At 43.0% G+C, this 17829-nt stretch overlaps 1 protein-coding gene across 2 annotated transcripts in view; it reads left to right on the top strand.

Moving 5' to 3' along the window:
* NFKBIL1 (NFKB inhibitor like 1) overlaps positions 1–13861 on the top strand; it is a 50779-nt gene extending 36918 nt beyond the window's left edge. For both annotated transcript variants that reach the window (XM_078645885.1, XM_078645883.1), the window contains exons 3-5: positions 27–139; positions 12280–12412; positions 12809–13861. In XM_078645885.1, the coding sequence (XP_078502011.1) occupies positions 27–139; positions 12280–12412; positions 12809–13368 (806 nt within the window). In that variant the 3' untranslated portion in view covers positions 13369–13861. The remainder of the gene's footprint in view (positions 1–26; positions 140–12279; positions 12413–12808) is intronic.
* Positions 13862–17829: the final 3968 nt, after the last annotated feature.

Here is a 17829-nt window from a genome sequence, read left to right as displayed (position 1 = left end):
TCAAATGTGTGTTTTTCTCCTTTTAGTATACGAAGATTTGGTTGTCCTGCTGCAAAGACACAGTCCTGCCGCAATGAATGTAGCCAATCATGCTGGGAAGACGCCTGAAGACCTATTACGGGGAAAGAAGGGTGAGAAGGTATGTCGTTAGAACATCTGAGCATCTTGGCTGGAAGAGGAGCCCTGGGAAGAGCAGTAGTGTTGGGAGTAAGAAGGCCTTTTCTCGAGTTGCCCTCCACAGAACACAGCTGGAAAAGACCCAAATGTCTGCCAAAAGTACGCAAAATTGAGGAGCTCCCTTCTGATTTGCTCCCATGCCAGCAACAACGTATTTTCCCCCACACCAACATTCCACCACATATATCCTTTGTTTCTGTCCGCTGCATACACATTTTTGTTCACTTAGCCCCACCCATTCAAGCTTCTAGCAACCATTTCTGCTCTCCTCCCATTTCTAGCATGGTCATTTGAACTTCCACACAGGCCTACCTGCTCCTGTGTTCTACCTAGGTCATGAACCGTCTAAGCACTTAAAATGTCAAACTGGTTTGGATTTTGAGGCATACAGCATATCATGCACACAGGCCAATATAGTTACTGTCACTAATTTAGACAAAGTACAGCGACACTAATGCATGCAGATCTACAAACATATAAGCATCAGTGCACAGAGAGAAACAGACTCAACTCTGTGCATTCAGGGACATCAGGGCAGTGTGCATCAGTGGAGCAAGGGTCCCTAGATTAGGTGTGTTGGGGGAAACTTAGTTAAGTGCACTGGGGGGAGTGCCAGTGTGCACATGCGGCGAGCAGTGAGATGAACAGCCTCCAAGGAACACCAGTTGATGTGCTTCCAGGGTGCACATGTTGACCTGTGCTAGGGAGCACTGATTTTGTGCACCAAGGAAACACCAGGCGATGTGGAGGTAACAAGCATGTACCCGTTTGCATTATGAAGCCATATGGTGATGTGCAGCAGGTGCACACTAATGTGCAATGGCTGCGCATAGTGATTTTATAATGGGGGAGAACATGTTGATGTATCTCATGCTATATGGCATTTTTCAGTGAGTGATGCCTGCAGCGATATTTATAAGTCACAGTGGGGTTTCATGTCCCTATAGTGGAACAAGGCTGAAAGCAGATTTCCTTTAAAAGTTCATGGAATTTGGCGGCGACTTACAGTATCCTTTTCATGTATGGCAGAGAGTATTTTATTCCATATAATTCAAGATCACATATTCAAACTGCCTAAATCTTTGATGCCTTGCTCCTTCATATGAAAGAGCTGGTAAGGCTGCAGAAATGAGGCATAAATGCAGAATCTTTAGTGTTAAATTAAACTCATCAAAATGTATTTAGTAAGTTGTTGCAAAAAGGATATCAGTTTATTGTGAATCAGATTACACACACTGTAGCTCAGAATGTGTAACAATATGCAGAAATGTATTATTTCTCCCGGAATGACCTACATCAATGCTTCACTAACCTTTTAGAACTACAACCACATTTTTTAGAGGCACACACTTTTGTGCCCTATCTGCTTTAATGGACGTAAGGTAGCGGTGATTTTTTAAGGTAATAACAGCAATTGTTTGGAAACGTCACAATCTTGACCACACCTTTCAATATCGGACTGTAGCCAACATATTGATGTGACCCAAAAATTACTACCCTCCTCCCATACCATACAGCTTATGTATCAAACAGGAGGGTGTCATTACCCTTTTGGGTCAAATGTAATGACGTCAAAGGTATTTCCACCAACTGTATGTATATTTGTAAATTACTGCGTAGAATTAAGTAGTGTGTGTATATGTACTTTTCTTCTTAAAAAAAGCACAGACTGGGCAGTCATGTATTGAGTGTTGTTATTGTGTGTCAGTGAATGGTGATTATTAGCCAACACCACCACCCTTGAGTCCCTTTGATTGCTCTGCTTTGCTACCCTGAGAGAGTCAAGCGCTACAATGAGGACCTTGATTCCCAGTGAGGGTATAATTGTGGACCTACAGTTTGCGCAGGCCTCACATGCTGCACAACTAATAGCCTTGTTTTCTTTGTTTTCTTACAGTAAGGTATGGTTATAGTATTTCGCTTTACATTTAAAAAAACTAAGAGAAATTTAGTTAAAAAAAGGTTTGTGAAATTACAGTTTAGCAGAAAATGTCAGTTACAATTTTCCTTTTTAAATTAAAAAACCACAGAAATTCACCAGTTACAGTTAACTAAAGTAACTATAACTCTAACTTCGCCCTCCTTGTTGCCTCACTTATTATGTCATGATATGTTCTATGACATCACTGGTGACATCTGAAATGACTTCATTGATGACAATATTGTGTGTGCATGGCACGATTTATAGTTACTTTAGTTAAGTATGACTGGTGAATTTCAGTGATTTTAATGTTGTTGTTTTTTTTAAGTTAAAATATAATATTTTAACTGACATTTTCACCTAACTATAACATCACTTTAAACTTTGTGCTTATTTCATTGAAAAGATGTGTGTGTATGTATGTATATGTGTATATATATATATATATATATATATATATATATATATATATACATATATTACAGTGGTGGTCACTACTTCTAGTTAGACGCACTTTATATTGATTTGGCTATAATTTTGGATTCTGTGGTGCACAGATTTGTACACAATGTTGACAAATCACTAACTTGGTCAGCTTAGGACCGGCATGCCAATATTCGTGCAGAGACCCGCACAAGTAAGAAAGTTAAAGGGTGGGGTTAAATAATTCCCATGGGAAATTTCACTCGGGCCTTCAGCCTGAACGGCTTTAAACATGGCATGAAAGTAGACCTTTACTCGGAAAGCGTGCTTTTGATAGTTTGGTGTACATTTGTTCAGCAGTTTTTCAGATACTAGTGTTTAAAAAAAGTTGCTGACTATGCTTTTATGGCTTGGCAGGGTATACTCCGACGTGAGTCCCTTGCTCATTGCACCATCAGGATTCATGCAAGCCGGGCCGAAGAAGGCTGTGATGCCAGAAACCGGTCCCCGGAAGCTTGTTTCCTTCCCAGTATAAGAATTGGCTTGGTAGTTTGGTTTGCCCTGTTCCCATCATGCACTGGGACAGGAACAGACTAATTTGCATATAGCCAGGTTCTGAGCTGGGATGGTGCAGTGAGCTAAAAAACAGTGATGGATTAAAACCATGATCTATTGACTTGGTAAGAGTATTCTGCATCATTCAGAAACTCTGTCCATCACCTTTTCCAAAATCGATTTTATCCACACTATGTGTGGGAGGGTATACTCAGACGTGAGTCCCTTGCTCATTGCACCATCAGGATTCAAGCAAGCCGGGCCGAAGAAGGCTGTGATGCCAGAAACCGGTCCCCGGAAGCTTGTTTCCTTCCCAGTATAAGAATTGGCTTGGTAGTTTGGTTTGCCCTGTTCCCATCATGCACTGGGACAGGAACAGACTAATTTGCATATAGCCAGGTTCTGAGCTGGGATGGTGCAGTGAGCTAAAAAACAGTGATGGATTAAAACCATGATCTATTGACTTGGTAAGAGTATTCTGCATCATTCAGAAACTCTGTCCATCACCTTTTCCAAAATCTATTTTATCCACACTATGTGTGGGAGGGTATACTCAGACGTGAGTCCCTTGCTCATTGCACCATCAGGATTCAAGCAAGCCGGGCCGAAGAAGGCTGTGATGCCAGAAACCGGTCCCCGGAAGCTTGTTTCCTTCCCAGTATAAGAATTGGCTTGGTAGTTTGGTTTGCCCTGTTCCCATCATGCACTGGGACAGGTACAGACTAATTTGCATATAGCCAGGTTCTGAGCTGGGATGGTGCAGTGAGCTAAAAAACAGTGATGGATTAAAACCATGATCTATTGACTTGGTAAGAGTATTCTGCATCATTCAGAAACTCTGTCCATCACCTTTTCCAAAATCGATTTTATCCACACTATGTGTGGGAGGGTATACTCAGACGTGAGTCCCTTGCTCATTGCACCATCAGGATTCAAGCAAGCCGGGCCGAAGAAGGCTGTGATGCCAGAAACCGGTCCCCGGAAGCTTGTTTCCTTCCCAGTATAAGAATTGGCTTGGTAGTTTGGTTTGCCCTGTTTCCATCATGCACTGGGACAGGAACAGACTAATTTGCATATAGCCAGGTTCTGAGCTGGGATGGTGCAGTGAGCTAAAAAACAGTGATGGATTAAAACCATGATCTATTGACTTGGTAAGAGTATTCTGCATCATTCAGAAACTCTGTCCATCACCTTTTCCAAAATCAAAATTGGCACTTTTGTATAACACTGCCTCTTTAACTCGAGTCATGACTTGACATTTCTGTCAATCGCATTTCTCATTTTTTTAAGCAGTGTGAATGGCTGGATTAAGTGCTCTGAATTTTTTTATTTTTTTTTGGCAATGTTGAAACGCTTGATTCAGCTGTGACTCAAGCACTGTGGAAAAACGTTTGCACATCCTATGCCCTGTTCTACTTTAATATATTATTCAATCTTTGCATTGTGTCCATTTTGAATGAAATTTTGGTTTTGTAAATCCCATTAAATCGTATGAATTGGGTCACAAATATATGCAGTTATAGAGGTTTTTGGTTCAGCAAATTACCTTATCCTATTACCCAATGCTGCCCAAAAATAGAAACTGAAATTTGGGGCACATCCGAACTCTCTCTTTTACAATACCAAAGAAAGTTGAGCTACTTTTGAGTTTAGTTTGTTAAAGTAAGATATTGACACCAAACTTGGAAGGATCCTAAAAAAGATATAATAGTATTGAGAGTATAGTTATTTTTAAAGACTTTACACGTACTATGAGTGTGAGGGGATTGTGTTCCCATTTCCTCATAAGCTTTGCACATTCTAGTAGTATCGGTTCATATTTTTCCTGAGTAAATCCTTATGTGTCTTACTTAGTATGGTGCCCAGATATTCTAGTGCAGATGACTTCTTGCTGTCTTGAGGGTTTGATCAGAGTTTTGATAACATTTGAGGTTTTTCAAGGTTAAGCTGATAGCGCTTTGATGCCCTATTCAAGCACTCATTTTTCTATTGCTAATAGATCTATTGCTTATTACATATGTTTGCCCTCGATCAGCATATGATGAAAACTTTGAGTCACATTCTCCCAACTCAGAACAATTATCTCTGAATTTTCTTGTTTTGCAACTAGACATGATTGTAAAATAACACAGGGAAAACTAGCAATCAATGTAGTGTTCAGCTGGGTGATCATGAAGAAATATTAAATATATTTTTGTAAGCAGTATACATGCTTGTGTGTTTTTATATAATTGTTTAATCACAGTCACACAACCATTAGGTAGACCAGATCTCTGCAAAGTTTCCCACAAGAATGCCTACTATTACCTGTCAAATATCTCTTCGGCATCATGCTCAATCCATCCAATTCTTTTCTTTTTGACCGCCTCCCAGTCCAGCATAAACACTACAAAATTTGGGGTGTTGTGCCTCTCACAGGTACAAAGCCATATTGTACTGAGGAGACCAGCCTAAAGTTTCAAGTCTCCCCCAATTAATGAAATCATTTGACATGATGCAGTTGCACATGTTGGTTTTCCTTTATTGAAGAAAATAATTATTTTCGAAAGTTCTCCCAATTCTGGTATGTGCCCAGATTCTATGAAGTGTTCAGTCAGAATATAGAACAGAGATGCAAATACATGTATTCATTTTGTATTTAATTCCCTGGTACACAGCCCAAATCCGTTCCAATACCAGTTTGAATCATACCTGTTTTTGTTAAAGTTTAAATAAAGTAGGTGGAGCAATTAAACTACCTACCTCTAGAAAGGGTCTGCTTGACCAGGAAGGTCTATTTGTCCTGCCTCTCCCTCATATTCCTTGAGGTATATAAACTTTGATATCTCAGAAATATGTTCAGTTTTTTCTGTGAAGCATTATTTAATAGGCCTCTTCCTCCATTATAAAATATAAGCTTGTGCAAGGAACTCACCCTCGTTGTTACATCAGCTAACATTGTGCTGATCTTAATTTAGAGTTTGTGTTATTTTGCCCCAACCTCATCCAAATGTTTGGCAGTGATCTTAGACCTCATTTGGTGAACAACACCTCTTTCTGATGCATGTCTCCTTCTGATGCCATCTTAGTATGCACTACCCCTAGTTCTGCATGATTAGTTCTGTGTTATGCTTTTGACTCTATCTGCTCTAATCTGCCAGGTTGCATATTGGATCATTTGGTCCCTAACAAAAGCTGTTAATGTGTCCCAAATAACAGCTGGTGACATAGAGTTCTTGCTATTATTATAAAAATCCTTTGTTTGTCCCATTTTTTTAGGTCGAGCATACAGCAGCGCATGCACTGCTTGCTCAACATTAAGTAAAGTGTAAATAAAAAGTGCTACCTACCAGAGTTTTGCTGGCCTGAATCTTACGTGCACGCGCAGAACAGCCATCTGACGGGTCATTAAGTTGCTTTCCCCTCTGCCTCCGTCCGATCACTTTAAATTTCGTGGCTTGGCTTGTTTATACTGCTGGGGTGATGCAAAGCTCCTTAATTTTGCCCTTTGAAAAGTTTGCAATGTCCTTGTTTCCCTTGCCTTTGCAAAGTTTGTGTTTGCATTTTGAAATAACTGTCATTTTATTGCGAAATAATGTCCCCCTCAGCCAAACTTCCGTCCCCTTTTCCCCTCTTTTTTTAAAGGAAAAATAGCCGCCAGGTCCAGCCTCTGTCCCTTGTTGCTAGTGCCAAAGTGAGGCGCCCAATCGTGCCAAAGTGAGGCGGTCTGTTTTTTCACAGCCCGAGTCTGCGCCATCTCTTCGACAGATGTGTCAAGCGCCTGAGCAGGTGAGAACGTGCCGGGCTCGTAACTTGTCTCCCGGCGTGACAGCTAGGGCTGGCCCGTGCAAACAACAAACACTCTTCGTCTCAGGTGCTGTGAAGGCCCAGGCTCGGCGCTCTCTCTCCCCCCGCTGCCTTTCATGCAGCTTAGCATGGCTCTGCAGCTATAAAGGCATGCATACTCCTTGGAAGGGCTGGAGCCCATACGCTGCATGATAAATACTACACATGTTAACTCTGAGACCATAACACACTAAGGAAGGGTCAATAATAACACTCTGGGTGCCAGTGAGGGTGGACTACAATTTATAGAATTTTGTTGCAATTCGTGTTGCAATATTTAGCAATGCCAATAGCTCAAACTTAATTAATGCGAGACCTATTGCATTGCAAATGCTTGTTCTTTCATACTGTTAGTCACTCAGGAGATCTGGACTCTTAAAAGAGAAGTATGGGGAAGGGCTGTAAAAGTAAAGTGTGTTATATTTGTAGCCGTAGAGTTCTTCGTCCCTGTGTTATTTAGATATTGTAGTCAATTAGGAGTTCTTTTTTAAGAGTCCTGGATGGGAGAGGCATAAAAGCAAAGTGTGCTCTAGTTGTAACCTGTGGGTTATGACCAGAGATTAACATGGGATGTTTGTTCACACTTGAAGAGAGCTACTAATCCTTTGAAAGTAATCATTATGAGAGTATTGTTTATGCGAAAATGAGTAACAGTTATATGCCCTGTTGTCAAGGATGCTTAAATATGCTAAACTCTCATATATCCACCAGCCCAAGAGTATCAATACGAGTGACAACTGCTTTTCTAACTTTCACTTTTCTCTCTGTATAGCCTTTGTTTTATCAAAATGGTTGACGGTTATCAGAGTACATATAATCCCTTTGAACTTATCAGGCATATGTTCATTACAGCCATATAGTGACCATATTTTATAAACTAACAAGCTTATACCCACTATAACTATCTCCCACCAACCCTTTGTGTCTACTTCACTGTAGGGTTTGCTTATATAATTCATTATAGCTGCCATGGATGCCCCTTGCTCTCTACAGATTACTTTTTTGAAACCCATCTTCGAATAAGCCTTCGATATGCTATTATAGTCTCCTATAGGTATTCAATAATAACTTGTCTAACATGACACAGATTCCTCCATTTAGCCCTTTAACATTCATAGTTTATCACTAAGAAGTGTTCTGTCAGTAGGGTTCTATCCAAAGCACTACCATCTGCACGTTTGTTCTTAGCAAAGCAAAGTTCGTTGAGATGTTGAAAGGTCACCAGCTGCAAGAGCCAGGCGTGCAATTCACCTATGCCCTAGAAATGGTGACCTTCTAAACCAAGGTCTCACCAGCTGACCTAGAAGCAGTGGGTTTCCCTAAAAAAGCTGCATCTGGAGTGAAGACTCCTGAGAGACTCCTCATTACATAACTGTCCTAAACCTGGAGCCTCCGCTAGATAAATAACTTAGTACAGAGTGCCACTACCTGTTGACTGGAAATACTAAATACAAATTTGGGCAATCAACTCTTTAAAACTTCCTGGTCTAGAATTTTTTACCTACAACTCCAGGTGGTGAAACCTGCTTGGGTCCCTTCCTTTCAGTGCTTTTCTGAAAACCTACCTTGATCAAGGACACCTGTTGGGCAGACAAGTGAGCCACTGTTGTATAAACTTCAACTTTGAATTGTTCAACATGGCCCGCTTTCCCACCCATGGGTGACATAGGTGAACTCAGTTCAACACATCAGCACTGAATGTGGAAGACCGGTTATTGTAACTCTGAAGAACTCCACCCAGTACATTGTTGAAGAAGAGTTATTTCTTTAGGGTTACTAACAATTCCTTCAATGGAATATGGGGCACTGTGGTAACAGAAACAACCCTATTTTGTTAGTCACAATATCACACAGACACTGCACTAAGAAGAATAGACACTTTTGACTAAAAGCATTGATTACAACAGGGCGAAAAGGTTTCTCAGCATATCTAAAGCAAATAAACAGGATATAATAGAAAAAACAAGAAGTCACGTTATGAGCAACAATACTAAAATGAAAATTTCTAATATGTTTTAAATGTCATTTAACACCTTGGCTGCTTGAGATATTCAAAAAACACTACGGTAGAGGGGGACCTAAGGGGAGTTTAAAGACCAAGCTCTGAATACAATCCCCAAGAACCTATAAACAACAAAAGTATCAGAGGGTCTCAAAAAATGTGCCCAGAAAAATTGACAGGTCTACCACAACCAAGGAACCACAGTGATGCGCCACAGAAGTTCTCAGCAGAATGCGAGAAATACCCATCAGTCACCATACGGATCCGCCCTTCATCATTTGGGATTTTATCCGTACCACCCGTCTGAGAAAATCGGTGCCAACCACGAAGGTCAACCCGGTGGTAAGGGGGTTCCTAAGTGGATGATGGCAATGACAGTGAGGTAAGCCACTCGATGTTTAATGAGCGGCCAAAAACATGGGACTGGGGTGTGCAGTGTAAAAAGGGGTGAAAAGGTGAGAAAACCAAAACAAGAGTGCATTAAAATTGGTTAGAAAAAGGCACTTAACAAAAGTTTATTCGATGTGTGCCTGACATACCAACGTTAAAAGGCAATGTGACCCAAGGTTGTCTAGTTATGTGGACGACCTGAGGTGATTTTTTTCACCTCAGGTCGTCCACATAACTAGACAACCTTGGGTCACATTGCCTTTTAACGTTGGTATGTCAGGCACACATCGAATAAACTTTTGTTAAGTGCCTTTTTCTAACCAATTTTAATGCACTCTTGTTTTGGTTTTCTCACCTTTTCACCCCTTTTTACACTGCACACCCCAGTCCCATGTTTTTGGCCGCTCATTAAACATCGAGTGGCTTACCTCACTGTCATTGCCATCATCCACTTAGGAACCCCCTTACCACCGGGTTGACCTTCGTGGTTGGCACCGATTTTCTCAGACGGGTGGTACGGATAAAATCCCAAATGATGAAGGGCGGATCCGTATGGTGACTGATGGGTATTTCTCGCATTCTGCTGAGAACTTCTGTGGCGCATCACTGTGGTTCCTTGGTTGTGGTAGACCTGTCAATTTTTCTGGGCACATTTTTTGAGACCCTCTGATACTTTTGTTGTTTATAGGTGCTTGAGATATTCCCCTACTGTGCTGGACCATAATAGAAATGGGTGTGGTCATGACAAGCTCAGCTCGTCATGAGCACACGAGCACTGTGCCTCATGACGAGCTGAGCTCGTCATGAGCACCGAAGGGGTTAAAACCTTATACCAGAAAACCTACTTCTATGCGCCACATTGGTTGAACATGGAAGGTAGAGTATCTTGCAGTCTAGAGTTTCTTGGGGAGAAGAGACGCACTGCATACTTTGTTGACAGCAAGAGCTGCCGTTATCAGTTGAGGCATGAAGGCAGTGTTCCCTGTGAAGGACAAACGCGCTCTGCGGTAGCGGCCTTCCTTGGGGACTCTGCTTTATCAGCAGCATGCGAGTTGTAGGATCTTCGAAGTGCCCTGGCTGTAGGTGAAACCATCCGTGGCAGAATCTTGTGTGATAATCTTAGCAAAGCACCTTGCCTCTTTTCTTCGGTACTCAGTTCAACTCCCCTCTATATTTGTTTACCCTCAGGGTCCTGAAAAGAACGTGAAGCACTGCTACCAGAATACTGATATGTTCAGGTTTTTAATTTTTTTTGCGGTCTCTTAAATTGTAATTACCCTTGCTGGATTCCAGAGAACCAGGTAATCCAGTCTGTTCTTTTCTCTTGTCCCCTCTGTTTCTTCTTCCCTTCTGTTGCAGATTTCTATTTAACAGAGTCCCCAGTGTAATTTTTAGGCTTCAAATGTGGTTTAACGGCCAGTGTACCTAAGGTATCACACTCTACAGAGGTATAAACTTCTGAGAATATTTTCGTTAGTTTCCGATCTCTGTCTTGAACTGGAACCCCTTCTAGTCTCTAGAGTATGGTCAGAACCAAGGCTTCTCCTTTAATGTTGTTCAGGATGATAGAGGAGACTGTTGAAAAGTTCTACATTAACTTAATGCCCAAGTCCAAAGCTGGTGCAGCTCAGTGGTCACTCTGTACCTGTTTAAATATGTCAGCTCAGGGAGAATTGCCAAGGAAGGGATACCATGGATGCTTGCCCAGGTATTACACTCCTCTACGGGTGGCACCATTCCAAAAGGAAGACACATTGTTAGCATTTTATGTTTGTCTTGGGATGTAGTACATGGGTACACTGCCTCCAGCGGGTTGGTCAAACCAACATTTCTGTGCATATGTGGTAGTTGACCAGTAAATCAGTTCTGGTGTTCAATGTAAGTCAAAGGGATTTCCAAATCTTGGAAAGTCCTATAATATGCCAGTGGGTCTACCACTGTATAGGCACAAAACTTCCCTGAAGCAGCATCGATAGACTCAAACTCCACACATGATTAAAATGTCTCAAAGGTATATGCCACATTTGCAGCTATTACAAAAGTAACTGACCCCCCCCCCCTTCATTAGGGACACCTCGAGCTTTGAGATGCTGAGTAACTGCTTCCTTGTAATTGGCCCATATGATAATAGTTGCTGCCATGGTGAACTTATTCAATAGAAATTTGAATAAAAGAATTAGAAAACCCACAGAATGAGGAATAACCTTTTAAAAGTCAAGCTTGACAAACCTATGGAAATATGTGCTCCTTTATCCTTAGTAGGAGGTAACAATGATTACTATGGATGTCTCCGTAATGACGCAGTAATGGTTCATGTGTTTGAAAGTGAAAGAACTACTCATGCATAACTGTAAGATACGAACCCTACAAGGGGTGCCAACTGTTGCATAAACTGCGACTTTGCATAGTTCGACAAGGCTTGCTTTCCCACCCATGGGTGACACAGGTGAACTCAGTTCAATGCATCAGCGTTAAATGTGAAAGACAGGCTATTGCGCCCCCAGAACCCCACCACAATACGTTGGTGAAGTTTACACAACACTGTAATGCAGCAGTCTCTCCAAGGCTTCTCTGCAGTTCACATGTAATAACTGTTGTGAGTTCTCAATTTCACCACGTCTGAATCTGTCTCTTTTGGTAATTTGTTCCAGGTGCTTTAGGATTAGAGGCAGTGACAAAGGGGTATGAAAAAGTTATTTTCCTCCAGTAATTCTGGTATTTGATACTATAAGTCCTCTGTGTTACCAACGCTCCTCTTCTTTTGCTAAGCCACAGTTCTTTAAAAAAAAAAGCTGCCAGTGGTCCCTGAAAGGAGTGGAAGAAGAGGTGCGCAGTAGACGGGCAGATGTTAATGTGTCCTTTTCACTTGCTAATCCGATGCTTCGATGTCCTGAAGCTGTAGGCTTTCCTCCTATATGACTGATAAAACATCAATTTATTTTTTTATTTTTAAGTTAATTTGTATGTTTTGTTTTCTTCTTCCCAGGAACCCCCTCCCCAACCATCTGGTAGTGGAGGACATGAGGGTATCTTCAGAGGCAATGAAGAACAGGGATTCCGGGACAAGCTTTTTGGCGAGTGCATGGATGAATACCAGGAGGCCTTCGGTCGATATGATGGTAAGAGTAGGAGGAATTTGTAGAGATGGGGCCTAGGTAAACTCTGCTCGCTACTTACCTTATTAAGTTTGTTTTTGGTAGCTTTCTTTTCCTTGAGTACATTTTTTTTCAATGAGATCTATGCAGGATTGAAGACCATAGCAAAATCTAATAGAATGGTAATCAGTGCAATGCAATTGGCAAAACGTCTCCAGCAGGTGATTGCCCTTGGATGAGCTCCCCCTGGTAGTATGATTAATTGCAGCTTGTCTTGTTAAAAAAAATAGGGGGATTGAAACTGTAGTTGGGAAACATTCCTGCCATGTAACACCTGCTTAAGATAAGAGGCTTAAGCAAATGTTTGAAAAACTTTTGTTTTGCTGCAGACGTTTATGTAGGTTTTCTTGTGTGCCACAGATGACTTTTCGAGGACCGATCCTGAGCCAGAAAGCCACTTCGAATGGGCAGATCGCATGGCAAGAGAATATGACAGAAAACGACACCATGCCAATCCCATTCGAAGAGCAAAAGCAGCAGCAGCAGCTGAGAAAGAACGGCGTCAGCAGCAACAAGAAGAGTTTCGCCGCAAGCTGGAGGAGGAGCACCAGCGCTACCAGCGGAGAGCTCAGGCGCTGCGCGAGGAGCTGGCGCACAGCAAGAAGCGCCAGTATGAGCGACGCTGTGCCAGCGTCTTCAGCAAGGACTCTTCCCGTCCCTTGCATTACCAGGACATCCCATGGCCAGGTGGGAGTGGGGGCAGCATTGAGGACATGGTGGGCGTCATCACGCACGGCATTGACATGACAGACCGGCCAGCCTATCGGAGCTACCTGCGCCGACAGCAGGCTCTCTGGCACCCGGACAAGTTTCAGCAACGCTGCGGGGCTTGTCTGGAGGAGGCCGACCGACAGCGCATTCTGGACACAGTGATGGCACTTTCACAGAAGCTGAACAAGTTAGCCGAGGATGCCAAATGAGCAGGAACTAGCACGGATATACGAGAAATCCCGTTTGTGTATTTTCATTCTACACAATGCTGTTTTTGGATATTGGCAGTAAATTACTTCCAGGCCCCATTCAGTTTACTCATTGCCCATCTGACTAGAACAACATACTTAGCCTACAGTCTAGCCTAACTGAATCAGAACAGAAGTGCTATCAGCAGGCACCTCCAGGGAATAGAACTAGTAATATTATTCCAGCTGAGTGCACCTTAAATGTCAGACTGTAGCAGATCTAAACTGAGGGGTGTACCAATAGCATGCATTGTTTGATCTTGGCCATTAAGTAGGACATGGTGAGCCAGTGAAAAGGCCTCATGCCTTCTGAGTTCTAGTCTTTACATCTTGGCCTACCTTAACAATGTGTAGAGATTTATCTGCTCTTCTAGAATTAGTGAGGAATGTGTTGTACTGTATCGTGTGTGCTCAAGTGCTATATAAGAACTAAACATAAACATTATTATCATGACTTGTTATTGGTCCCATTGCCAACAGCGTGGTGTGTTATTTTGAAGTATTGCAAAAAGGTTTAACGCTGCATATCTATAAAGCCCCCAGTTTCCCATGTTGCTGCTGGAGAACTGAGCAAGGAGAATAGTAACAGCTCACATCTTTCTTGTTTGATTTTATTTAGCTTTCAGTCTTTTAGGCCGGTGCATACATAGATTAATATAAAGAAAGACTTTAGGTTGGGGGTAGATGAGTTGGGAGAGCAGTGTGAGGTGAAGAGTGAAGTATAGATTTGGGAATAAATTAATAACAGTGTTTCAGGTACATGGGGATTATTGAAAAATATGGACTTTTACTATTTAATCATGGTAGGAACTCCAGACAAATGGATGTAGTATTGGAGCTCATAGAATATAGGTCCGATGTTTTCTACCAACAAGTAGGTAAGAAGGGAGAAACAAGGTAGACAGATAAAAGGTATAAAAAGGGAGTTGCGGGCCGTTGGAGAATGTTCCCCGTGGGAGAAGAATGTCTTTCCCAAGCCCATGACAGGAACGTCTGCCAGCTTTCTTGCACTTAAAAAATGCTCTTACAGCGAGGGTAAATAATGTCACTCCGTTTGAAACTATACACTTTCGTCTGTTGAAACAGGTTAGCCTTCCTAGATAATTAATTGCTTGCGTAGAGGAAGTTGGAGACCTGACATTTTTTGCTTGCTTTTCATCTACTATTTGGGCATTTAATAATGCAATGCAATTGGCTTTGGTAAAACCTCTCCAGCAGGTGATTGCCCTTTATAGGAGCTCCCCTGGTAGTATGATTCATTGCAGGTTTTCTTGCAAAAAGGAGAATTCTGAAACTGTAGTTGGGAAACATCCCTGCCATGCAACACCTGCTTGAGATACGAGGATACCATTTCCCCATTTGGCTGCTGTGTCCGCCTTGATGGTTGTTGATTCCTTATGGGAGTTTTAGATGTTGAGTGCTGCAGTGGTAATTGATTGCTGTAGTGATAATACCCAAGTGGGTGACAGTCTGATCCCTTGAGAATGTGCACACTTTAAGTGTGAAGTCTTTTCTCCTTTGTCCCCAATACCCTGAAGCCTTTAACATAGTTTAGTTTGTCTGGATTTTTTGTGATTGAAGTGTGCACCCACAGCCATGATCTGTAATTTAGATGCTTTAGTTCTGCCCAGGTTGAGCAAGTTGTCTACATAGGAAATGTTAGATTTGGAGGTCTCTGGTTGGCAGAGGTAGATACTACTGACCAAACAGGGACCCACCTCCTCTAGGAACGTTGCTGAGCGCTTTAGTCTGATCCTCAGATGAGAGGGTCACGCACTTATGGTCATGCACAGTAAGGTCTCACCACAATACAAATGGACACCACACCAGTTGTGTATAAAACTAAGGGGTTCTTTATGTAACATTTATCACCAGGTCAATAAGGGAAAGGGGTACACACTACAATAAGGTTGGGGACAGAGGTGACCCCATGCGCGTTGTCGCGAAGAACAGTTTGGGCTGGGTTTGAGTTGTGGTGGCGACTCAGGTACTCACAGACAACCAGGAGGTGGATTCGAATCCACGGGTACGAGGCGTATGGCAGTCCGGATCGGTTCAGGGGAACCGCGTTGAGTAGCTGTGGGGTTGCGGCAGAAGGTACGAGGTGTACTTGGTGCCCAGCTCGCTGATCACGAGCCGCGGTGAAAGGCTGCTGCGGGGTACGGGGCATACCGGGCATCCGGCTCGCTGATCACGAGCCGCAGTGAAAGGCTGCTAAGCTCAGAGGCGGGGGCTATGCGTACTAGCATACGAGTCGAGCCGGGACACGGTCAGCTGGGCTCGCGCTGTTGAAAATGCTTCGCCTTTGAATGCGAGTCGAGCCGCGACCAGGTCAGCAGGGCTCAGACTGTTGAAAATGATGCATCTTTGAATGCAAGTCGAGCCACGACCAGGTCAGCAGGGCTCACGCCGTGGAAGATTATTATTATTATTGTCTCTTTTATAAAGCGCGCAGCTACCCCAACGGGGTGTCCCGCCGCTAAATGATTAGCAGCAGATCCCTTCAGACAGAAAGTTACAGGCAAAAAAATTAGGTTTTCAGAGCACGACAGAATTCAGGTTCAGTTTTAATCATACGCAAATCCAGAGGCAGCTTATTCCATCGTTGAGCAGCTCCTAGCTCAAAGGTTTTGCCTCCAGAGCGGGATTTTTTAAATCTGGGAATGGCCAATAGAAGTTTAGAGTTTGAGCGAAATCCTCTCAAGTTACAGTAGGGACGGAGGATGGTTCTAAGATGGGCAGACCCGTTGCCCTGAGTGGAGCGGTAGGCTAGTGTCATGGCTTTAAACTCAATTCGTTTTCTCCTGGGCAGCCAATGCAATTTGCGAAGGTAAGGTGAGATGTGCTGCCTGCACGATAGGCCCCCAATCAGACGGGCCGCAGCATTTTGGACCGCTTGAAGTTTGTTGCAAAGGCCAGTAGATAGGCCCAAATAGAGTCCATTCGCATAATCCAGATGGGAGATTATTAATCGTCTTTCTGGTGGCGCTTGGCAAGTAATTTATTAATTTTTTTAGCGTTTTAATCTTAGAAAAGTATGCTGCTGAGACTGATTGGACCTGACACCCTAATGACAGCTGTTGATCCCAACGGACTCCAAGATTCCTAACCGAGTTCTTCGGGATCGGGGCTTGGCTGAGATCTTCAGGCCACCAGATATCAGAATTTAATGGGGATGGCTGGTTGAAGAAAAGCACTTCAGTTTTAGCTGCATTCAATCTCAAGGAGTTACGATCCATCCAATTAGCGATATCTCTGATGCAGAATTTAAGGGGGTCAAAGGTGGAGTGGGATGATTCCTTAAAAGTGAAAAGCAGCTGAATATTGTCTGCATACGACGTAGTTTTAATGCCTGACTTGGAGATCATTTCAGCTAGCGGGGAAAAATAAACATTAAAAAGGAGAGGGCTTAATGACGAGCCCTGGGGAACACCCCATTTCAGCGGCCTAGGTGTGGAAGTAAAAGGGGGGGTATGTACCTGTTGCGTTCGATTTGACAGAAAAGAGCCTATCCATTTGAGGACCTTGCCCTGAATTCCTATAGTCCTCAATCTGTCCAGTAGCATGGGGTGAGAGACGGTGTCAAATGCTGCCTATAAATCCAGCAGCACCAACACCGCCCTCGAGCCCCGATCAAGTGTCCATCTCAATAAGGGCTGACTCCGTACTATAGCCTTTACGAAAGCCATGTTGTGAATCATGAAAAAGACCATGACTCTCCAGAAAGCCAGCAATTTGTTGGTGGGCTAGGCGCTCCAGAATCTTGGCTGGAGCAGGGAGGAGTGATATCGGCCGATAGTTGGCCGGATTTTCTGGGTCTGTGTTGGCCTTTTTTAATATCGGAACTAAAAATGCATGCTTCCATGCTTCCGGGTAGATACCAGTGCTCAAGGAAGAGTTCCATAGAGGGTTGAGCAGAGGATTGAGGAAGGAAGCCAGCGCTTTATATTGTTTTGTCGGCCAAGGATCCCCCGGGGCTCCTGACCTACATCTGAGTAGTTCCCTTAAAGAAGACTCCTAAGATATTTCTGTAAACTCGGAGAGCACTGGGCCTTGGTTATACATGTCCGTCTGAGCTTCAGGTGATCCAATGCTGTCACCAATGGGAAAAGAGACGTGAATCTGAGCGATCTTGTCCTCAAAAAATTCAGAGAGCTGGGAACAGAGTTCTTGGGAAACAGGCTGCTGTCGAATCAGCGCCTGCGGGTCAGTAAATGATCTAACAATAGAGAAAATTTCACGCGGGGCATTGCTAGCTTTGTCGATCTTCTCGGCTAGAAAACCTCTTTTGTGTTTAACAATCAGCTTCCGATACTCTTTGAGAGCTCTGCGGTACTCTAGTTTGCTCTCTGTAGAGTACCCTAATCTCCAGCGCCTTTCCAATGTTTTACAAGCTGATTTCTGTTGTCGTAATTCGTCGGA

This window comes from Lissotriton helveticus, chromosome 5_1 (genome assembly GCF_964261635.1).
Source record: "Lissotriton helveticus chromosome 5_1, aLisHel1.1, whole genome shotgun sequence".
Classification (NCBI taxonomy): domain Eukaryota; kingdom Metazoa; phylum Chordata; class Amphibia; order Caudata; family Salamandridae; genus Lissotriton; species Lissotriton helveticus.
This window is presented reverse-complemented; position numbering and strand designations above follow the sequence as displayed.